The 24,600-nt window shown below is 34.6% G+C and overlaps 1 protein-coding gene across 9 annotated transcripts in view; it reads right to left on the minus strand.

The window, feature by feature from the left end:
• Nucleotides 1–24,600, minus strand: part of NBEA (neurobeachin) — a 388,857-nt gene that overhangs the window by 293,561 nt on the left and 70,696 nt on the right. For 6 of the 9 annotated variants that reach the window (XM_017731321.1, XM_017731323.1, XM_017731322.1 and 3 more), the window contains exons 22-29: nt 23,584–23,801; nt 21,970–22,123; nt 15,623–15,646; nt 12,987–13,167; nt 12,215–12,345; nt 10,812–10,919; nt 9,061–9,229; nt 7,539–7,634 (exon numbers count right to left, since the gene is read on the minus strand). In XM_017731321.1, coding sequence (XP_017586810.1) covers nt 7,539–7,634; nt 9,061–9,229; nt 10,812–10,919; nt 12,215–12,345; nt 12,987–13,167; nt 15,623–15,646; nt 21,970–22,123; nt 23,584–23,801 — 1,081 coding nt within the window. The remainder of the gene's footprint in view (nt 1–7,538; nt 7,635–9,060; nt 9,230–10,811; nt 10,920–12,214; nt 12,346–12,986; nt 13,168–15,622; nt 15,647–21,969; nt 22,124–23,583; nt 23,802–24,600) is intronic. The other 3 variants (XM_017731319.1, XM_017731325.1, XM_017731324.1) reach the window with 3 other exon arrangements.

Here is a 24,600-nt window from a genome sequence, read left to right on the forward strand (position 1 = left end):
TATAAAGAGAGAGTGGAAAAATTCTTCCCTGCAACATCAGTCTACTAATTTTCATGGGTAAGAAGCAGAAAATTAAACTGAGATGAGAAACTAAATATGGGAACAGAATCAAAGGGTAGTGAGGGTCTGATTTAAAAGTAAATTGAGAGAAGTAAGCAAGAATGGACTTGCAACAGTCCTTGAGGCTGAGGCACAACAGTGAGAAGAATCCCCCTAGAAGAAGCATTAAGATTCCAAGCTGCTCTGTATCTACTACTCAGGACCTTCTCTTCTGTTGGCATTTCTATTTCTCTGTGAAAGTTATAAGTGGACCAGAGTAAAAATTGCCTTTACAGTGATCCTGATCATGGCCCAATCATGTAGAATCTACTCATTTTGGCAGCTTGGCTGGTATTAATTTTCATGTAACTATGCATTAATAGGCAAATTAGGTAATGTCCCACTACCAGACTTCATGCGGTTCCGTTATTTCTGAGGCAAGGCTACCTGAACAACAGTGACAGCAGAACTCATTTGCTGTCCTAAAATACTTTTAAACAAGTTTCTTTGTAAATTGTATTATTAAAATGTGAGGAAAAAGAGCCTGGCTTATGGTTACAATTTTCCATTCTTTCCTTATCGATCTTTATCTACGAAAACATTTGATAAATGCAGCCTGCATTTAGCCTGCATCTGTTATTTAGCCAACATTTATCCAGGTTTCTGAAATTCCTTTCAGACCAAACACTGTCCCTTTCCATCCACAGGGACAGCAATGCAACAAGGCAGATTCAGTTGTCTAACAGCATGCCAGCAATCATGCACGTGAAGAGGTGGAAGTAGAGCACATGCCAAGCAGCCTCTGGCTGATAAGAGGAAAAGCCACAAATAGGATACCCCAGGACTCTGATATGAATGGCTGAGGGCAGAAGGAACACAGCTGAAAGTGAGGGGACTGAGGAAGGTCAGACAGGAAAGACTCTGGGGTGAGTTGGCAATTGGAAGGGCACAGATCTTGGTACAGGAGATTTAAGACAGAGGGTTGGGAATTTTCCTTTTAGTCAGAGTGGATTTGTGAGGAGATGTAGCTGTCAACGAGGAAAAGCAGAGAGGCACTGAAATGGGAGAGGAATAGAGTAGGAGAGATTTAGGGTGGTGAAATCAAGGTTGGGAAGTGATTGAAGGGGACAGTCATCATCAGCCCCTGTTCACAGCTGGACATGTGTAAGTGCACGTCTTCTCTTTTTGCTCACCGGAAATTTCTTCTATGTGCTCAAATTCCTCAAAAGTCTTATCATTTTTTTCTTTCCTTGCAGCCGCTAAGGCAGGCACACAGGGCAGTTCTTTCTACCTTCACCACAGACAGGACATTGAAAGAGCCATTTATGACAGATACAACCTCTTGATCTGTTTAGGCAATGTCTTTAATCAATGTCTTAATTCTTCTTTACTAATCAAAGGTCTTTCACTCAGGGTTTGATGGATAGGACATCAGTCTGATTGATTACCTGGCTGCCAAACAAAATGTCGGCAGTCCTAAACCAAAGCATTACCAAGATATTAATTAAAAGACACTAAAAAGATACAACAAAATAACAAAATGAGAAGTCGTATTAAAGAAATGTTAGCTTTAGACTATAAAACCAGGTATTTATATTTTGAAACAAAACCCAAATAGAAATTAGGAACAATATGGTAATACGTATTTCATCCCTAGGTGAATTTCCCTAGTTTTTTCAGTTTATATTTTTATTCACTTATTTTATATTGTGTAAAATCAAACCCACATAATTAAAAAATAAATTATTTTAGAGGTATTTATGATAATATCTCTATTTCTGATGCATGCTGAGAAAGATGTTGGTTTTGTAATTAGACATTTCTTAGAAAAGAAATTAAAAAAAAAAAAAATCTGTCACATAGGCTACAACACCCAGCAACAAAAGTTATCAGTGAAGCACAGAGTATGTTCCATATAGACAATGAAACATATTAAAACGTTTTGGTTTAAGCACTACTTTGAAAACTGAAAAACTCTTAAAACATCTGTAATTTGTACAAACAAATGAAAACAAATACTGATGTTACTTACAAAAATCCCTATTACAACTGCTTCATGCATACATGATGACTGATCAATTAATAATGAAATATTTGTGCAAACATCTCCTATGATGCCTTAAGTAGCTGGTGAAGGGCAATAAATAATAGATTAAGATGTATTCATTACTATCTCATGATCTTCAAACGCATGTCTTTTCAGATGTAGTTGGAATAAGTAGCATGTTTCATCAGAAAAGCAGTATGATTATTTTGAGCAGCAGGCAGAAATTCAATAGAATTGAAATTTTATGATAATCATGATTATCACCCATGTTCCTTATAGCATTCCCCTTTCTTGGAAACATATGTACAACCAGATTTTGAGGAAGATGGAGACATGAGCTTTGTCAGGACTTCCTTGAGGCAAAGAATATTTTGACAGGCAAAGGAAATTAGTCCTTTAGTCCATTTTGCATACTAAGGCTGTCACCTTTATGCTAAATAGTTTAAAAATAGTCTGGAAATCTCTATGCTACTACATTAGAAATACAAACAACAGTGTAGCAATGTAATTCCCAGAGTATTATATACCTAAGAGATCTGAAAAACTGGATACTTTACTTGTCCAAAGAAAAAGCTGTTTCTGCAACCTTTTATTATAGTTTGTTCTGTGAAGAAAAAAAAAAAAATCAATAGCTTCCAGTCCACCTGCATGACATACTTTTAAGAAATCTATTAATTTACAGTGCTGTGGGAAAAATGCAGACAGTGATAGCAAGGGAGTGTAAAAGTCAATCAATTTTTGATAAAAGTTTCTGATAACATACATATTGATTTGCTTCACACAATATATTTTAAGTTGAATTGCACTGTTGCCATGCTTTCATTTCTGAAACACTCCTGAATAATGCAAATGGAAACATCAATTTTCAACTGAAAATATCTATCCATTGCTTGATTAATATTAATTGAGTTCTCAGTAATTAACAGGCTGCTAGTTGAAGTGTAAAAAGAAAAAAAAAAAAATTCACACTTTTCTACTGTTGGAAATGTGGAAATATTGTTGAAAGAAATAGTCCAATAAACCTTCAAGGTAAGCAAGGCTAGCTTCAGTAACAACTAGAAGTGAAAAAAACTCATCCCAAGTGATCCTGACCACTATAGCTAAATCTGCTTGAAATTTGTAGCTGTAATTTGAAGAGGTTACCTGGTTTTACGTGGTAAAGCTGATTAGCTGTTACTAACAGAAGGTACCATGCTCCTCTATCTCTCCCCTTATTCCAATGAAAAGGTATTTCTCTCTCAGACATGTACTGATTATCCTCTGCCTGGTAAAAGGGCTGCTCTCAGTTTTTCTGTCTCTAGTTCCACACCTTCGACATAACACAGATATTTTCATACCAATTTTGGGAAAATACCCTTATCGAACCAGAGAAATCAACAGAGAACAAACCAATACTTCCTAAGCTATTCCAATTGCTCCCATTTCAGAAATGAAAATTTCAGCATTTTATGCTAAGTTCACAAGGGTAGCTCTTGCTAACCACTAAATGGCCACTAATGATGTCTTGACCAACACAGTTATATTTATGAACATATATGTAAAACATTATAGCTATGGATGGGGATATTACTAAGACACATTATTGGATCAAGTGCTTGACATCAAAGAACTTGATTCCAGCTTTTGTCATAAAACAGTGTTTGTGTCTGCAGTTCAGTTAAGCCATGTCATGGGAGTCAGGATTGATCTGACCAAGACGGAGGTCTACAGTGACAAAACAGGTCGGATGAACTGTACCCTAAATGTGCCCTAACTTCTCTTCACCTATTATTAAGGCAGATGAGGATGACTAGCTCAAATATTGATTCATTACTAATATTTTCCAGAAAGCAGAACTCATATATGACTGAAGACTTTGAGACAAAATCCTGAAAATCCAGTACAGAGGTTTTGGTCAATCATTTTTAATGCTATTCTCGTCTTTACCAAATCTCCATATTTTATTTATTTAATGAATTAATTTTAAATGTAATTAATTCTTTGGTATTATGAAGAGAAAGAAGCAAGTCTGCAGCATTTACTGTTGTAGGACTGTGTTTCACAGACAACCTTCAGATGCAAAAGGAAAGTTCTGATCTGCCTTTTCCCTTGAGACCCTGCTAATGAATAACTTCAAAGCGTAACACTATATATGACCCTAATTGAAGAGAGGGAACTTTCTCTTAATTTTGTAAGATCTGCTTTGTCTGACTAAACACTGACTAATTTAGAAGTACTGAAGACACTTTAAAGTTTTCAGAAACAAGGAGGAGAAACATAAGCATTTTCAACAAACCTATGATAAGAGTAAATCTACAGATACAGGTATATTTTTCTGTCCCCATGGATCAGATTAGAAGGAAAAATAAATATAGAGGGATAGAATATTATAAAGAAATAAATATTTTTATTGTTAAATGGTAGTCATGGACACTAGTGTAGTAGTTTTTTCTTCCTGGGTGTGAACTTTTCCTTCAGGCACCGTAAGATAACACCTAGCATATGAGCAATATCTGAATAATAGTAAAAGAAACATTATTTTACCATTTACAAACATTTGTAAGTAAAGGTAGAATATATTTCCCTGCAAAATATATTTTAAAGTCTTTTATTTCCATACTATCTTTTGTTCATACACAATAAAGAAGGCAAAGTTTAATATTTTTTATGATGATAATGGAAGAGTTTCATATCACATAAAATGATGTTAAAATTCTTATAACCCATACTTGACACCAGCTGCACTCATAGGAAGCATTCGCTGATCACATACTGTAATGTACCTGAGACAAGTACGGTCTCACACAGCTTTAAATAGATTTTAACTAAAGATATTGCCCCATGCAAAGGAAAGAAAAAAGAAAAAGAGCATCACTAACAAAATCATTATCTTAAATACTGAAAATACCTAATTAAGTTTCCTGGTCAGATAATTAGATTCTACTAAAAATGGATAAATTGTTATTCTACTAAAAACGGATAAATCGTTTTCTTTTAAGGACTCAATCCCTCTTCCTGAATTCATAGAGATCTTTTCCTGTACAGTTCTAACAATTATGACATAATTTTCTTGATAAACAAAGAAGAAATTCTTTATATCCATCTAGTGTCATATGGAATGAATAAAATATGTCTTCACTTCCAGGTAACAATTAATTTCTATCAATTTTTTATTAAGTGGGACTTTGCTTTAAAAATATGTTGTTAATTTTAAAGGTTACATTAAACCACTCAGTATTAAGTAAAAATAACTTTAAATTTAAAATAATATTCAAAAATTACATTTGCTGCCAACATCTGAAAGCAAGTCACTAAAAAGAAACCAATTGGCTTAGCCATTGGAATGAAAGTTTCTCTTGAAATGACAAAATCTGTTTTGACTTCTGGCCTTTTCTGTTTGCAATTTTTTTTCATTTAACTTTTTGCTGATGTTCAACACTGAGGAACTGTATTCACAATATAAAAAGTGGAATTATTCTTCCTCTAATGGATGAAGCTGTAAAGAGTATGAGACTGAGACCTCAAAGAGATAAAACCCTTAAGGATGCGATGACACCAACAAATAACTAACCACAGATAACATTTCCTTTACTGAATAATTTATTTCTAAAGCCAAACCACTTTTCTTTCCAACCTGCTCACACTTTAATGTAGCTCTATTAAACTATTTCAAAACCAAAACTATTTTACTTGAACTCAAGGTAAAACAAGTATCATAGATAATAATATTATATAATAATAAAATAGTTTTTTAAAAATGCTTTATCGTAAACATTTTGGTGAGTTTGTAGGACTGCTCCCATTTCTTCTTAACCTTTTTTTCCTGCTTTTGATACATATATTTTATTCGGGTACTATCTGTGGATAAGAAGAACAACTATTTGTTTTTCCCCTGTCTTTGCCACCCATTATATCAAATGTCACGTTTCATACAAATAGCAATATAATGTCATTTATGTTGCATAGTCAATTTTTATTGTGTTAAATTTAACAAAAATTGAAATGTCTTTAAATAAGTGTGTTTTGAGGCAGTCTAACCAATCCCAATTTTCAAGCAAGCATGGTTGAAAATAAAATATCCTATGCCTGATACACAGAAATTACTGTAAATACAAAAAAAGAAAACCAAAACACAAACTAAACCAAACTCTTCACCAAAAAAAAACCCCAAAACAATATCTAATGACATTTCAGTGGTCTTTTGTGAAGCACCACATAGTACTGCAGTCTTCTGAACTAAGAGCAAATGATTCCTTTTTCTATCAATGATGGATTAAATCATACAAATGTAACTATGTCACAACAACAAACATTACATTTACATCAGGATATTGAGTAGTACAAAATATTTTTTTGTCTGTATGGCAGACAATAGTCTTATGAATCAAAATCACAAACCCTGGCTTACACACTGTTATAAATTAAAGCAATTTATAATATACATACATGCACACATCAAAGCTTAAGAAATGCCAGATTAACGTAGTGATAGTTATAGTTGATGTAATAAGTATTTTAACACAATGCTCCCAGAACAGCATATGACAGCATAAGTCACCTTATTACTGAAGTAGGAAGTTAACTATTCTGTTCTTTATAAACTGGATGCATTCTAAATCACTTATGCTTTTTATAAATCAGTCTTTTCACCCAACGAGATTTTACGAAAATATACCAAGGACATTTTCATCAGATTAAATTTTTAAAATTGTTTTACATTCTGTGTTCACAGCACGGTGCATGCAAATAATTGTGGAAATGTACATGCAAATTAGGCTAAAGTTACATTCAGGTAACCCTCTCTTTTCCAAGAAATGACAAAAAACCCCCGTATTCCTACCTTATGGAGTATCTATTAAAACAAACAAACAAACAAAACAAAACAAATCAGGCCCAAAACATGTAATAGTTGCTTTGGTAGAAAAATTCGTTTCCTTCAAGAGAAACACAGCACAGCACATTAACTAACAGGCATAAAATAATTCACATACAATATCAGAGGTTTACATACCATCAGGAAGGCAAGAAAAAAAGCGAGAAAGGAAGGCAAAAGAACAGGAAAAGATATAGGGAAAGGGAATACTACAAAACTATACTTCATGTGGTATGTAATATTTTTAAAATAGGCCTGATTTTATTTTTATGGACCTAATATTGTAGATGAATAAACACAAACCAAAGGCATTTAAATTTTCCTATATCTGTTCCCTTCTCCTGACTGGTTTTTTGTTGTTGTTGTTGTTTCCTTTTATTTTATAATAATTAAAGATAATAAATTGTAGTAAAAGTGGGAGAGATATTTTCTAGAAAAATGTAGGCAGGAAGTTAAAGTTTTAAAGGTATCATCAGGTCTGATCTCCATGTAACCTGAGGCGTATACTTATTTATCAACAGTAACATCACATTTAGTTCTTGAAGTGCATTACATTAAATAAGAACACCCAAACAGGTTAGGAGATGATGTTAATATTACCTTTGTAAAATGAGTGGGCAAAGCTCTGCTCAGGAATTAACTTGGCAAGGAATCCATGGTTCAAACTTGGGTGAGGGATAGATGGTATGACCACAACTGTGGAGAAAATCATGGAATCAAATGTGAGCCAGCTAGTATTCATGTGTGGCCTGGTCCACTGTGGATCCATGACAGATATCCTATCTCATTGAAACATGCAAATATGGTATTATCAACAAAAAAAAGGCATTTCTAAAAGGAAAAAAAAACAAGTTCTGTATCAAGAGATAGGAAACAGCATACCTATTATTTGGGCACTTCAAGAGCAACATTTATGGGGAAAAAGAGACACAGATAGATAGATATATACAAGCAAGTAGGCAAGACAATCATGGATGAAAGTAGCAGTTTTGTAGTTCAGAACCATAACATTTGGTCAGGAAGGCAAAAAAGATTATGATTTCTCTTAACTGGCTATGTCCACACAGTATTTTTAAAATGGGAAGCCTAAAAGCACATTGAGTTTAGAAAAATTATGTAAGCATAGCAAATTAAAACATCATGATGAATTGTAAAATAATGACTAAATGTAAATATGACACAAATTGGATGAAAAATTCTATGAAGAATGAAAATTAGCAACTCCATAAACGAAGAAAGCAATTAAAGATTAACACAAGAACAAAACCATACACAAAAAATTTCGTGGACAAATTCAGTTACTGTTTTCAACTATTTTAACACTGAAGGTACAGTTATAATCAATCCAATCAGACTTGAAAGAAAAAATACTGGACTGAGAAAAAATACTGGACTGAGCGCAAAATATTTGAAACAAAGTGGGGTAAAGTTTGCATCCCTCATTTCTAATAGCTTCTGAGAGCTAACAGACTCCCTCCCTTTCAGGCTGAAGAACACATGCCAGTAAAACCACTGCTGATAAAACATATCACAAACAGTTCAGTCAGAGAAGGCAATAGCAACGTTTCCTTTTTATTATATTGTCACCATAGGCTTTTAAATGCAGGCACCAATACAGCAGGACTCCAAGAAAGTACTCAGTCCTCCACTACTACCCTTTCACAAACCTCCTCACTCAAACAAAAGGAGCTTGCGTGGGCAAGCAGCTGTGTTCTCTGTTTATTCACTCCATGGTCTAAAGATATCTGTTCTCCTAGCACATAACAGATTCAGGAAGATTTTTGGTGAACTACCTTGTACTTTACAACTTTAACTCCAGCAGGAACCCTGTTTTTTTGGTTTTTTTGGTTTTTTTTTAATTATTTTCAAAGTAAAGAAAAATAAAGACATAGAAAGACAATATACAAATGAAAATTAGTAATACCCTATAAGCAAATATAGGGAATACCTCAAATATGCAATGTATTTTAAAACCCTAAATTATTATACAGGAAAAAAGTAGTATGCAATTTCCTATTAGGATCTTAAGCTACTCACTAAAAATACTTTGTAGTAAAATAATTACAGTTCTAAAAAAAAAAAAAGAAAGAAATCACATAACATTTGAAGAAAACAAATTTACCTGTACTCGTTGGTGAATTTATTTCTTGTCTGATATTTCTACCTGCCTGGCTCCCAGACCTCGCAGTTTCTCGCTGTGGTTCCAGGATGTCGCGGTACTTGGAGACCATCAGGACGGAGATGAAGTACACTACTGCCAAAGCCAGGAACTGAGCTTGTTTGCTGTCATCCTGTGCCGGCGGAAAAGAAGCACATCCAGAATACTGAATATTTCCATAGAAATTTCATACAAGATCATCACAAGACTTAATGGGTAATACCTTTCTGAAATGCTGCTTCTGCCAGCATAGCAGCAAATGGATAACACAGAAGGCTGAGTGGATTTTCAGTGGAGCACTACACACAAAAAGCACATATTAAGTACTGAATTTTGGAGGTAATTTGGCAGCTACATAAATCTCTAGGTCTGTGGAGCCAATGGACTTTTCAAAACAGAGGCCTGACTCTACTCTGAGAGTGCTTTAAAGGCTTCCTGGCAGCAAGGGCAACTGTCTTCTGCCGCCCCAAGGATGAGACTGTGAAGGCCCCTGACACAAGGAGGTAAAGGGTACTATTGCTGAGAGGGAAATCTAAGCTCACTGATGTTTCTCTAGCTGACACTGGATGTATAAGCAGGCATAACAGCTTCTGGTAACATGTAAAAGCAGGGAGAATGTACCACTGTTTTTCTTCCAGAAATAAATTCCAGCAATCCTAGGTTTCCAAGACTGATTTAAGTGAAAGCCAGGACTACTATAACTTTGCTGCCATCTTTTCTTCTCATCCCCCATAATCTGCTGTTCAAGGGCAATGGCCATGTATGGCTTAGATATTCTCCCGATTGAGATTAAGTTGCTGTAGTTCAACTGAAATGTGTTTTATTTTTATCATCGTGAAAAAGTTACATGATGGAATTAAGATTCCAGTTTCTCTCTACTCCTATAGTGGTTTCATCTTTCCTCAATTCTACATGTATTATGTATTATTACAATACATACAATACATTACAATTCTACATGTATATGTATTATTACATATTACATTATTACATATCCCTGGCTGCATGTTTTTGCAGTTCTTAAAATAACTAGAAATTCTCTTATTAATTTCTTTCATAGAAGTTCCAGAAACATGTTTTCTTGTATTCTTTTCTTCATTAGTTAAGAAAAGAATAGGGGACAGAAGATGGCAAAGTGGCACCACTGTGAACTCAGGTCAGAGAAGTTTAAACGTAACATATGTACTTGCAGCTATACAGTAATAATTCCTATTGTACTACATTCAAAAACAAGCACATTGTGGTGCAGTTTTGTGCTGAAAACCATTGCAGAAAAACATTTTTATATATGTTTACATACATAAATATGTTCAGCAGAAGTGAGAACTGTGTTTACAAACCAATTTGCTGCATTTCTGTAACATATATACTAATTGTTCCTCCTACTCTGGTTGGACAAATAGCTGACACCTTTAGTAATATGATTTTAATCAATATAACTCTTAACTGATTTATCTTGGCTGTGATTATTTGGCTAGTACAAGATTAAGGCTGAGTGTTAAACACAGTTAACTACTAATCTCAAATAGCTTAATCAATATAATTTTTTAGTGCAGAAGGTGGCTGGTAGTTACAAAGCCACAAGCAGATGGTTTGCAGAAAATATATGAAGTGCGACACACAAAGGATATTTTTAATTTGCGTACAATCAAAACCTCTTTCAAAACATAAGTGATGATTTTGCAGAAGAAAGAATTACAGCACATATTACTCACCACATCACGAAAAACAACTGCTCGTAGACGATTAATATCAACATCCTGAAGAAGCCTGTCAGGGTCTTTTATAGGAGAAAGATTTCCAGGGACATTTTCAAGGGGAGTCTAAAAATAAAAAGTAGTGAGATTTTTTTGTTCCCTCAAAATATCGAAGCATTTCTGTTACAACCTTAATTTGCCATAATTTTTTAGCTATTACATCAATTTTAGATGATATGTTACTACCAACACGCTTCCCACATAATCCTCAGACACGGGCTCTAGAAATAAAGTGATGTTTTGAATTACTATCTTAATACTAATTATTTAGATATAAATTGTTACATCTTTGCAGTAGCTTGGAACTGTATCTCTAGACAGAGTTAAGACAATAATTTGCACACAAAAGTTTGTTTCAGATTGGGTACAGATTTGTTGCATCACACAAAAACAATAAATTAATTCTAATATGCATGTTACATTTGAAAATGCTGAACAGAAATATAAAAAAAAATGTTAATTGCACTGAGACTTATTACAGGCTACTTATAAAATAATTGCTACTATTAAAAAAACATAGAATAGTATGCTTCCTTTAAAAAATAAACTGTATTAAATGTGAGGCCTGAACACCTAAGTGTCTACTTATAGTGATTTTCTTTGCATTAAATGTGGCACTATTGAAAAATGTAATGTCTCTGTGAGATTTAATGAAATAATATTGTGAAAGGACCTAACTTTGTAATGGCTATTTGAAAAAGTCTTTAGAGAAGAAAAATCACTGAATTTAGTAATGAAAATATGATAGAAAAAAAGAAGGGATCCTTTACATTATGCAAGTACTTGTATTTTAATCATGGGCTCTACCAAATTTTTTCAGATTTTAATTTCTGAATCCACGAAGTTTTAAAGCTGTGAAAAAGTTTAAAAAAAAAAAAAGAATAATGAATTAATGACGCTGGAAAAACTATGCTGTAACTGAATATTCAATAAAACTCACTCCTAAAAGCAGATAGTAAATACTGATGTCTAATATGCATTCAGAGGTCTGTTGAAGCTATTGGAACTCAGATATTCCACCAACAGAGATTCAACTCCAGAATTTCATCAAAACTGCAAAGTATCCTGATGGACTAAAAAATCTATGCAGGTGTATATAACAGAAGTGAGTAAGGGGACTTGGTCCTTCAAATAGGTCAAGCAAGAGTGAAAAAGCCGGTTAGAATTGCTCCAGTCATACTTCTGCATCAAAGTTTTCATGTTTCAAATAAGCCTCCTCACACACTTTACTATAGACAAGTTAACAGGAAAGACCTAAGCTTTTGCCAGATATTTGAGAAGAATTTCAATTACTTTCTGATCCTAAAAAGCCGTGTTTCAGACTTATCACCATTGCTGTTGGTTACTGAAGGCTCCGTTACCTTGGTTGCTGCTGATGCAGTTACACCCTGAAGAGCATCTTGAGTTTTACCGCCAATTAATGATGTCTTGTTTACTCTCTCTCTTTGCCTTTGCCGGCATTCTAAGCAGTTCCTCACAGCCACACAACAAACTAAAAGAAGAAATGAAAATGCCACAAATCAGCATATTTTCTCAATATAATATTTAGAATATCAATTAGCACTCAATACTAATAGGCAGTAATTGAAAAGTTGATTTAAGAAAATTGTAACTGAGAATGACCCACAAGTTTTATACCAGGAACAGTAAAATTATCAGTAATATAATAAGTGGTATGAATAATAGTAAACAGTGAAGATAAATACCATACTGTTGCAAAATATATTGAGGTCTACAGTGTCTGCACAAGTATCTCATTCTTTTTGTCTTACATAGCCTATAAAGAGTCCTACAAATCCATCAAGGCTTGGATAAGAAAACCTGCAACATGGAGGTGGCAAAGCAGTTTTAAGAAAAAAAAAAACCATCTGTTTACTGCCTTATATTTATACTTTTATTCTCCCTGAATATATACAACTTGAAATATATAAGGAAGAACATTTTCAGACATGTATTTCTTATGACTAAATTGAATCAGCCTTAAAAATGTATCAAATCAATAATAAATGGGATTTTAATTTTATCGCATCAAACTCTACCTCCAAGGTCCTTTCCTACATGCGTCACTATTCGATCCATTGCAACTCATTGATCTGTAAGTAACTATTTAATACATTCTGTCTGTTGACTTACCAAGCCTTAGGCACTGTCGCATTAGACCTCCAGAAGACATGTTTTTTTCAGCTTCAATCTCACTGAAATTTAGAGAACTGGCAAATACTAGTACATCAACCATTGCCATCAGACGGCTGAGAAACGTTACTGCTGTCTCTGCCGACATTCCTTGTGTCACTTCAATATTTTCCAATTCAGTCTTTAAAAGGAGATAATTGAATTAAAGAGTTTGAACACAACTGAAATATAAAGACAGCACATACACATAGAAATCTAAATTGTTATGCTTAATGACAGATAGATTGAAAGTTATTTAAAAATCTCCTACTAACACCATTAACATAAGCTGTGAGTGAAATTCGAAGACAGCATGAAGAGTGAGAAAATTATTTACATTTACATGCTGAAATAGATGAGAAAAAGTCTAATATAAATGAGAAAGTTATTAGCAACTACAAAAAGACAAAGTATGGGCATATAGTAAAACAATGCATGGTGTAAAAGGGTGCAACATATTCTTACATTCTTCCATAAGCTACACAAACAAGTAACAGCTGAAAGGCTAAAGAACTCTGTGTATAGCTTTTACTTTTTAATGTTTCTTTAGATAAACAAGCAAATGTGAGGAATGGAGTGGGAAAAAACATACAGTTTTGTACTCTGTTTCCATGAATCGATTTTCCCTGGAATGTTTACAGCATATAGAATCCTGACAGAGTCCAATTCTCCAATTATGTTTGCTGCCTCATGACAACAACAGAGGGAAAGTAAAAATGTGACAAGTGACATGGCATGCGGCCCACGTGCCCCAGAGAGCTGCTGTTTCTTTCCTAATGTAGTGTTGGACTCTCCTTAGTGGGAATCCACAGAAAATTTCTGAATGAGGTCAATATTTCTGAAAGCTAAAATGTTTTTCTCCAAAAAGACACTTAGATGTCGAAAGTCATGTTTTCAAATGCCTTCAGAAGGTATTTAACAGCGCAGGTAAATGAGGAAACAGTCAGCTTAATCAAAAAAAAATTTTATCAGTTTAAACACTTTTACCTCTGGAGCTAGCCAAATTGAAAACAGGAATATGTGATACTTGTCCACATCCAGAATTATATGCCTAAATACTATTTTAAAATTTGTTTACAGATGGCTGATTCTTACTGATTGTCAACAAGCTTTCCAGTTGCAAGACTTTTAGAGCACACAGTTTGGGCCCTCTGAAAAGTACTTTTCATTGTGCTGCTCTACTTTTATTAATTTGCTTAAAAGTATTTATAAAAAAATATATATATTGTGCTCTTAATGTCATTTCCTTCCAAAGGAAATAAAAAATACAGAAAACCAAAAATTCCTTTATTTCCATACTCCTAAAACATTATTAGCCTCACTCATGGCTTACTTCTAAGAATACTTTTACATCCAAAATTATAAAAGTGCAAACTGCTCCAAACAGTATTAAGGAAACAATTGTTTTGAAAGATGAAAGATACAAAGTGCCATGTGTCACCATAATGATAGATCGCCCTTCATTTAATTTCTCTTAAGGATGTAGCGTGTCGGTTACATGAGTGATTTGGGAAGGGCTGCCATCTGTCTGAACTGCCCAATAATATTAGAAAAAGAGTAAAATGACAACTCTCAGAAGAAAGATTTTCAGCCTATCTCCTCTCTTCTTTAGCCAGGGCTCCCCTGTTTAGTTTGTGCTGTGTTCCTACTTTTGGAAAAATAGGTTGCTTGGTTTTTTATAACAGACTGGAAGAAGAGTTTTTGAAAGCATTCACCCAAAGAAAATATATTTGCAAAAATCTATAGCCATAACGGTCTGCTAGAAAAACTCGTATGTGGTTATGGAAACTTGAACTTTGAACTCATGCTTGAAATAACATCAGGCTCACTTGCAGCTGATTGACTGCCTGATGTTGATTTTTATCAAGTTTCAACTGTATTGTGCCAATCATAGTCTTAAACCTCTCAGAATATCTATTGCTTTTTTATTTTTGAAAGTTATGTAGTAAATTCACTTAATATAAGACTTTAGTGCATTTTAGCAAGATTTTCGCAAACTTTGAATTAAAAAGAATCTTTTATTTTTTACATATCTCCCTAAAATTCTGCTACCTGGAGGAAAAAAATGACTGACAGTTTTCTTGCACCAAATTTACCATCACTTCTACCTGTTAAATACAGCACACTGGTACTGTAATAGTGTTAAAAATATATTCCATTATTGATCAAGCTGCCTTCTAATATCACCAATATTTTAGATAGTGGTGTCTCTAAAACCCATTGAAAAGTGAACTTATCACCCTTCCATGACTACTCAGTGTAATTTAAGAGCAATGGCAAGCCTCCCATACAATGAACATGCTCAGGACATAAAGAGTTTCTCTACTGACAACTGCATTTATAACTTAAATTAGCTCACAGACCCAACTACATTCAGGCCAGGAGCTAACAGCAAGCACCATAACTGGCAATGCATTAGGTACTCAAGGGAAGTATGATAAGAAAAGTTAATTACTGCACCTAATATATTCCTATTCACATCCTACTGTATGATATAGGAAAATAATAGTAAGAACAATAATAGTTTAAAAAAGACAAAATATCAAATGATCAAAAAGAAAGGTATTTTTTTTAAAATGCAAAAAACTGAAACTTACAGCAGCAATACTAACCTTAGAACCCTGGACATGCAACAGACAAAACAGACAACAGATCACAACAATAAAAGAAAAAGAAAATTATTTAAGTTAACTAAAAATACAAGGCAAATTGAAACAAATTAATATCTTGGAATTATACATTTGTTTAATTTATATTTAAAACAGCAAAACATTTAAGCTCAGCATGAACATTTGAAAATAAAGACTTGTCAAAGATAGCTATGCACAAGGAAAACTTTAAATCTTGCATTGTTATGGAATTCACGTAAACACTGATTCTTCCAAACCAATGTACATCTTTTATGTAGTACACAGAATAATATTATGAAGCAATGTAAAACAAAGTAATATTTTAACTAATTATATAGATATTAGCATTTTACAACAAGCCATTCAACTGAAATGTAATAAAGTAGTTGATCCTTTTATGAGGAGGAAAATATGCTTAAAATGCTTGGAAAAAACAAATATAAATTACAAAAAGCAAGCAGGTCTCTGGATATGCTACAGGATAGCTCATTATAATGTTATACTGGGTGTGATTTCTTCAACCTAAACCAGTATCAAACTAGATATGACAATGCTTTTGAACCACAGGAAAAAAAAAACCAAGATTTACTAAGCCACTCAGTCTGAGTTGGCATTCATATTTCATCATTCACAATTAAATATGTGTGTTAAATTTTTATGGTTTAGTTTTAGGTAGAACCACTTTCTCTATTATCACAGTGGGCTAGGAACTAATTCTTAAGTTTTCGTTGGTTCTGTTTTAAAAATAGAAAGAAACTTCTGAGCATGTCAGTTACCATTGTTATGATTTAGACAGTAGAAAAACCTAATCTAACAAAAAGAAAAACAGGCTGAAACGAACTGTTTTCTTTCCTATCAGGACAGAAAATACCACACTCAACCAGTTTTTAAAAGTGTCTTTGTCTTTTCATAGTTGGATGCAGCTCGAGAATTAACCTGTGGCTATCATCTCTCAATTACTAGCTGACAATCTGCGTATCAGTTTTACCACTTTTGATTCTCAGAATTGTTATAGACCACACAGAACCTGTGGAATCACACAAGTCCTGAACACGATAATGCTAACACTTTACACAGGTCATACATCTCAGCTTTTAAGGCACAGACCAAATGAGGCCATCATTAAATGTTTTTTGGAGTTTTGTGGACAGTTCATATAACACCAGAAGCCCTCAGATGACAATCTGAGAGCTGATGTTTTGAATTCTTCAAGTAAGAAGCTGAATTACAGACTCCTTAGAATAAGTGGAAAAACAAACTCATTGCAAGGGGTCTGGAAATTTGTTCTGAATTGTAACATATATTTAAACTCCTCAAATTTCTTTTGCCTTGCTCAGTGTCCTCAAGCCCTTGTCACAGCAGCTATCCTTGTAGCATGCAGTGATTACTTCCAACTGCTAGCTTTTACACAAAATGTGTTATCTGTAAACCAGCTTCTATTAACAGAAAGCTTCTTTTGCAAACCTTTTCCCTTTACAGGTCCTGTTTTTCACACTTCCACAACATTTTAATAACTTTAAAAACATCATCATTTGAAGCAAGTCCGTGTACAGACCCTGGGACAGATGTAGTGTAGAATGGAAATTGAGTGAAATATTGAAAATTGTGGGAATACATTATTGTGAATTACAATAAACTTTGCCCTGTATGCCATACAAACATATAACCTTCTCTGCACTCTTGAGTTACCCACAGAGTGGCTTATTGAGTGGTTTATTTACACCACAAATGCATTTTTTATTTTCTTTTTTTTTTTTTTTTTTTTTTTTTTTCTATTCATATTTAAAGTTTTCTATTCAGATCATCCTAGCCTGGATTAAAAAAACCCCAAAACAGAAAAAAAACCAAACAAACAAATGAAAAAACCCCAAACCAGACCAAAAACAAAACAAAAAAGAAGCCCTACAAGATAAAAGGCAGATTCCTATTACAAGAATTCCATAGTGAGGCAATTCCATAATTAAGATTGCCTGCTCTACAGCAGGCAAGGAGTCATGCAGTAATCTTCCACCCAGCCCAGAAGAATTGCCATTTCACTCAAAATCTGAACTATGCAAAGGAAAAATGTCTTTCTGAAATTTTTCAAACGTTCATCTTTTTAAGGAAACTGTGACAGTACTGCTTTTTTTTAGCAAGGGAAGGAACACAATACAGAATCTGTTGCACAAAACAAAAAAAAAAAAAAAAAAAACAACAAACCAAAACTGCAATTGCTCTGTTCTACTAATGAGAAATAGGTGCTTTATAAAAATCAGAGGCAATGGCACATTAAGAGCAACTAACTCTGTATTAGATTGTTGAGCAGAGAGTTTTGCAGCAGAATTTAAGACTGTTTAAGAATGAGCCCAGGATGAACTCAGATTTGCTTGAAGTCTGACTGATTCACTGAAATCAAGGAACTGTGCACAAGCAGGACTGTAAGACAACTGAAAAAGGAACCGTGTGCTTCTTCTTTTCTCCATTAGAAAACAAGTAAGCTATCTCATAATAAGAGACTGGATTGAGCTCCAGGTTAACAGCCACGGCAGCCGGACTCTACAGGGATCTGGTAGATGTCTACATCAGAGATAGCTGAATCATTTGCTTCTGGTGAATAGATCTCCATTATCTAGAAATCTAGGCCACACATAAGTACTTCAAGTGAATACTTAGATTTACCCTAATCCCTCCACAAATTCCATCCCTGTTTCAATAATCCTGAAGACAAAGGGTGCAATGACCTTTACTGTCTGTTCTATAATTTTTTTTGCTTTCATATTTCATTATTCCAGACCAAAAAGTAAATTAATTTTTATAAACAGATGTAAACACATGACCTATGGAACAAATAAAATATACTAGGAGGAAATAAGAACTACTACTTTAAAATTTCACTATGGGCCCCAAAAGACCTTCAGTGGGACTATTGGAGCATCACCATTCAGGAAAGTGAAGAAGGAATAAATTAAGTAAAATGAGCTCACACTTGTTGATAAATTGAATATATATATTCTACAGGATCTACAAAATGTGAGAGCTTTGACACCCCAGAAAAGCTCCACAGAACAGAGATATGGAGGATCAGTGAGTAAACAAGATGAAGATGGTATGGATTCAAACAGGCATGCCAGGAGATATGACTCAATCCTACAAAATCATAAAGGATATGGAACTGAATAAAGACATGATTAACCACTCTTCTCATAGCATAAACAGTACAGCACAGTAACTTTATGCATTTAAGCAGGCTTAAAAAAAACAAAGACAAGAAGTGCTTTGAAGGTTATATAATTGCTTTGTCAGGCTCAATGCCATAGGATATCATGGAAGCTACAAGTGTAAGTAGCTTCAAAAAAGATTAGATGAAGTCTGGTAGGATAAATTCTTCAGTGGTTATTAAATATGACAGCCCAAACACCCTCTCTAGTTGTTAAAATCCTAAATGCTGAAAGGGAGTGTTATCGGAGCAATCAATATGCTTGTTCAGACTTCTGCATTCTGATGTAAGCTGCAAACAGTCACTGTTGGTGGCAGAATGCTAAAGGAGACGGGCCCTTGGGCTGACCCAGTGAGGCAGCTTATGTAGCCTGTGAACAGCTTCCTTTTGGAAGAGTAGTGCAATACAGCTTGAGCAGATTTCTAATACCATGCCCAGTTTCAATTACAGAACTACACAGACTAACAGAATGGTTGGGGTTGGAAGGGATTCAGGAGATGCAACCCAAAATTTCAACTCTGTACCTTGTGGATAAAACGCTATTCATTAATGTAATTAATTATAACACAGTAGGTTCCACATGGAAATCAAGAAACACTTTTCCATGGTGAGGCTGACTGAGCACAGGCACAGGTTGCTCAGGGAGGTGATGGAGTCTCCATCCTCAGAGACAGTCAAAAGCTGTCTGAACACAGTCCTGGGAAACTGGCTGTAAGTGGCCATGCTTGAGCACGGGTGTTGGACCAGGTGACCTCCTGTGCCCCCTTTCCAGCAACAACCATTCTATGATTCTGTGAGTCTTTGAATCAGTGAGGGAAAAAGCCTAAAGGCCCTTTCCCCCTTAAGAACTACTCTGGCAGAAAGCGGCCAGTAGCAGGCCTGATATAAGTCTTCTTATGCAGTGGAGATGTCATATAAATCGTCTAGTTTCAAACTTCTTCTCTCTTCCCATTAGCAACTTCTGGAAGGAGGAGGGTGAGACAGCCTTTTGTAACCAATTGCTTGCAGTGGCCTACTTTGCCCTTTCACGATTGAGAAGAAATATATTCTGAACCAGCAATCCATCCACTTCTCCACAGCAGCTCAAGGATGCACAAGTATTAGAAGCCTGAGAATCAGTATGAAAACTCTTCATTCATCATATGATGGATATTCACAAGTGGTCTGATGAACAGCAGGGCATCTGCTCCTTCGAAACAGTGATTCAGAACAAGAGTGAGGGAGAGCACCTGCTCTAAGGAGGGAGGATGTACTGCACTCTTTGTATCAGTCACCGTGATGAATAAATCCACCTTCCTTTTAATGTTTATGGATGGACATTGAGGAACAGGAATGGAGTTGAATAGGCAGGAAGAATCTTTTTTTTTTTTTTTTTAATTTCACATAGTAGGATTCGTTCAATTTGATGTCGGCTACCCAACTTTTAGTGAATTGCTTTATTTTACAATTTATTTTTATTTTATTGACCCAGACAGATGGCAAAATTAAGTATTCAAGAAATACACACAGTCCCCATATAGTGGAGAAATGTGTGCATAATACTGAAATTTGAAAATGCAGTCTTTTGTATCAGTGCATGAAAATCACTGCTATTGAGCAAGGCAGTATTGACACACAATATTTTAACAAATGGATGTGTAGTAATTAAAGCTGTGTCAGGTAACTATCTACACAGACACACACACACATACATATGTTTTCCAAAATAAATAGAGGGAAATGGTGAACCTCAAAATTATTATTCCGTAGAATGGCTCTGCAGTATCATAAACCAGGACAAGAGCTAAAATCCACAAAGAGCATTCAATGGAACTGCAGCCTAATTAATTTTGTGCCTATTTTATATTTTTATATAAAAGATGTCAAAACACCATCATTTTCAAATGATGCCTAAAATGTTTGCTTTAAAAAAATATCCCCCAATGTCCTTTACTTCAAGGCATGATAGTGCAGCCTGTGTTTCAAGATGGCTCAGTGTGTACTCGCTCATACTTGTCAATATTTACAATGAAGCATTTGCAAAATCAGGACCTTTATGTTATTCTTGTGATTACAGACAATAATTGTAGTGTTTCACTTTTGCTTATAGCAAATATTTTTCCAGTTAACACAGTGAAAATAGTAAAGAGACAGCATTTTAACATTAATTGCCTGCCTGAAAATCCTATTAATGTTTAGCAAATTGCCAGCCCATACATTCATACCTTTCAAATAAAATCTGCAAAGAAAGGTTTTTTAACTAGAAGTAACAGTAAAGAAAAAGTAAAGTAATCTCAATTGCTGAATGGCTAGACCAAAGATTTGAGCTTTTACTGCAAACTACATTTGCAGTCTCCAGTGCCTACTACCCTCATTGTTTCAGAGGAGCTCTTTGTCCCCTCTGGGTCTCATTGTCTCCTCTTTCAAAGACCGATATTAACTACAAATAATTTTTACAGGATGCTCAAGAAAACATTTAGTATGAAAGAAATAGTCACAGACATTAAGTGTACAGACAAGGCATCACATTTGAAAATGTAATTACTCTTGCCAATAATGCAATATTTATAAAATATTCTTCCCTTTTTAGTGAAAATACTCTGCCTTCCTGAGCTTTAATCTGTTAAGAACTTACAACTTACTAAGAATATTTGAGTGGATAAAAAAATCAGTTATTTTCAATACAAGATTAAAAAAAAAAGAGGGGGAAAGGACCTACAGAAGGAAGAAGTAAACAGACTAGATAGGGGATGACTTGTGGTATCATTTGGCATGCAAGCTAACAGTGGCCATGCAAAAAAGGTTTATGACTATCAATAAGTAGACATCATAAAGCATGCCACTTTGTTACAGGAATCATTATCCTCATGGTCATCCCTGTAAATGAAATATTAAATTACTATGAAATATTATTCTTACTAAGTACTACTACTCTGATAAAATTAACATTTCAAATGCAAAATGTTATGAACACTCTGTATATCAAAGTGTAACTGTTTGATTATAAATATAAATTTTTTGAAGGAATTAGCAGAAAGGGGGCAGGAGTCCTTAAAGAAGAAAAGTCAACTGCAAATACTGGTTTGCAATATTAACAACAATTTCTAATATGACCACTGGGTGGAAATATTGTACTTACAGTTGGGGATGTGGCTGCTGACAGCAATGGTAAAATTCCTCCACAAGCAATGATAATATTGTCTACCATCTGGGAAATGAGGTGTATTGTGTTGTGTACAAAAATAATATTTTCATTGCTATTGACAAAGTCCATCACAGACTTCGTGGAGTGACTGCAAGAACAGAAGAAAGGATAGATTAAAAACAAACAATTAAAATAAATTTTAGATAAACACATTCTTTGCAACCATACTGTGAATGTTTCTTTGATAAAAAGGAAAAGTCTGGTCTACAAAGCTTTGCATGTAAATTGTCTAAAAATATCAACAAGACTAGTCTAATGAACAAATTGATTGCTGTCTCTTTTTGCACAGGATTACATTCAAATACTCAGCTGAGAACAACATCTTCTAACCTTTTATTCCCATCAATCAGTACTTCACTTCACACGCAGTTCTGCTGAAAGCAGTGGAGTTGCTTCTGCAGCATGAAAGCAACTATTTAAGAGTTCACCATGCTGCACCAGTGCCATTTGAAGCACCCTTGGTAACACCTAATGATAACACCTGCTACTGTTTTAAAGGAGAAACTTGATAACATGGCCATACATTGATTTAATATTAAACTTACTAACTGATAATAAATATAGCATTAATGACAGCTGCAGAAGCCACAGATGCTTGTAAGATTAGAAACTCCTAACTGGTGAGCAATTGTCCCATGAAACAATCACTGCGCAAAAACATAAAACCCCTGTGTGAAAATACTGAGGAAAACTCTGTCTGTAAGTATGGTCTTTCCCCAAAGCAACATTTTTTGTCAGCCAGCAAACAAAAATTCAAGGCTTCAACTGAAAATATATAATCTGAACTTTAACCTTCAAGCATTATCTGAACACAAAATACAACCCCCTCCCACATACTTGGCCAAAAGAAAAACATCAAAATTGTCTATTTCCAAGTGTGTATCACAGAACAGTTCATCAACTTGGGAATTAAATGTAATATAAATTGCTCCTTTGATAAAACTATGCTCAAGTTTTGTGAAAATGAATCATTCTGTAGTGGAAATTAGAGTAAATTGTCTTTATTGTACTGTATTTATGTTAGAGTACCCCTATTAACATGTACAAAATGTACAAAACCCCTAGGAAATAACATTGCTGTTATAAATTATTACATCATCACCAAGCTGGCATGCAAAAGAAAATTTGTCAATAGAGTGTTTCCTTAGAAGATGTAATAGGAATGGGGTTTTATTTATACAGCTTGCAGGTAGAGAAGCTGTGTTTTAATTGATCAGTTAAGAAAATGGCCATTAGCAGAAGTCATCCTGTCTAGAACAGGGGAAGTAGATTCTAATACTAAATAAAAACTGAAAGAGCAGCTCAGTTTGTTTAGGTATGCAGGATTTATACAATGCCTCAAGAAAACAGGAATTACTACCTGTGAAACTGAGCTGTTACGGGCTGGGAAGGGGCAAAAAGACAAGGTAGAAGATACAGAAGGGCACTTCAACTAACCCCAGCTCTTTTCTTCCCCACCATCCCAGTAGCATCCACTGTCCAACATGCCAAATTTTTCCTTATTGATGGAAACACAAATCAGGAGTTAAAGGAGAAACAACAACCCACCTTCTCCAAACATGTACATCTGTTTCTAGTGCAAAAAGCAAGTCTGTCAGGAGCCTCTGGTGCATGGGAGACCATTTAAACTCTGGAATACGAAACATAGTTGTGCGTGGACCTGGACTAAACTGTCGTCGCTGCTCTTCTGTCATTGGCATTCCTCGAAATCCTAAGTCAACACGTAAATCCCGGTCTTGCTGGGTGACAGATCGACCCTGTATTGCCTACATCAACAAGAGGTTCAAAAATGATGTTAACTTTATGCACTGTGCTTTTGAATGCAGTACAGAATCTGAGAAAGGAGAGGATAAAACAACGTGGCCACAAACTACAGGAGATACTGATGTTCCAAGGCAGGAAATATCCTTCAGCAAATGAGCTGCTCCAAGTCAAATCAATCAGTGCTCAAGGGCTATGGCTGGCCCCCTTCCAGCTACTCACCGAGCTTTTACTCTCAGGTTCTTCACTTGAATTCTTACACACAAGACCAAATGTAGCCCATACAAGGTCAGTGACAAGACTTTGTTTATATGTAACAATTATCTTTTTGGGCTAATAACACAATTTTCTTTCAAGATTTGACTGAAAACATGAACAAACTACATAGTGATAGCTTCAAGGAACGAGTGCATTTTTGGACAGCTGCTCATTTTTCAAAACAAATTTATTTATCTAGTCTTTTTAGCAGGATCATTAGAGAATTATATATAGTCTCCCAAATCCCATTTTGTCAATTTAAAAGCAAAAGAGAACTTTGCAAAACAATTATGTTAGCAATGTAAAAATGGACATAGCATTGGAGCTGAGCTGAAAAGCTTCTTGTATATTTAATCTGATCTTGATCTCCTATAGCCAGTATTTTGGAAGCAGAGGTTTCCTTTATTCAATTTGACCTCTTGGGACTAAAATTTTTACTGTTGCTTGCATTTCCTGTGTTTTCCTTAGAGTTATCTTAGACTTATCCAAGATTTTAATTTTTCACATGAATCTTCTGCATAGTGCTTTCAATTGTATATTCAGTTT

Source organism: Corvus brachyrhynchos, unplaced genomic scaffold (genome assembly GCF_000691975.1).
Source record: "Corvus brachyrhynchos isolate BGI_N302 unplaced genomic scaffold, ASM69197v1 scaffold103, whole genome shotgun sequence".
Classification (NCBI taxonomy): Eukaryota; Metazoa; Chordata; class Aves; order Passeriformes; family Corvidae; genus Corvus; species Corvus brachyrhynchos.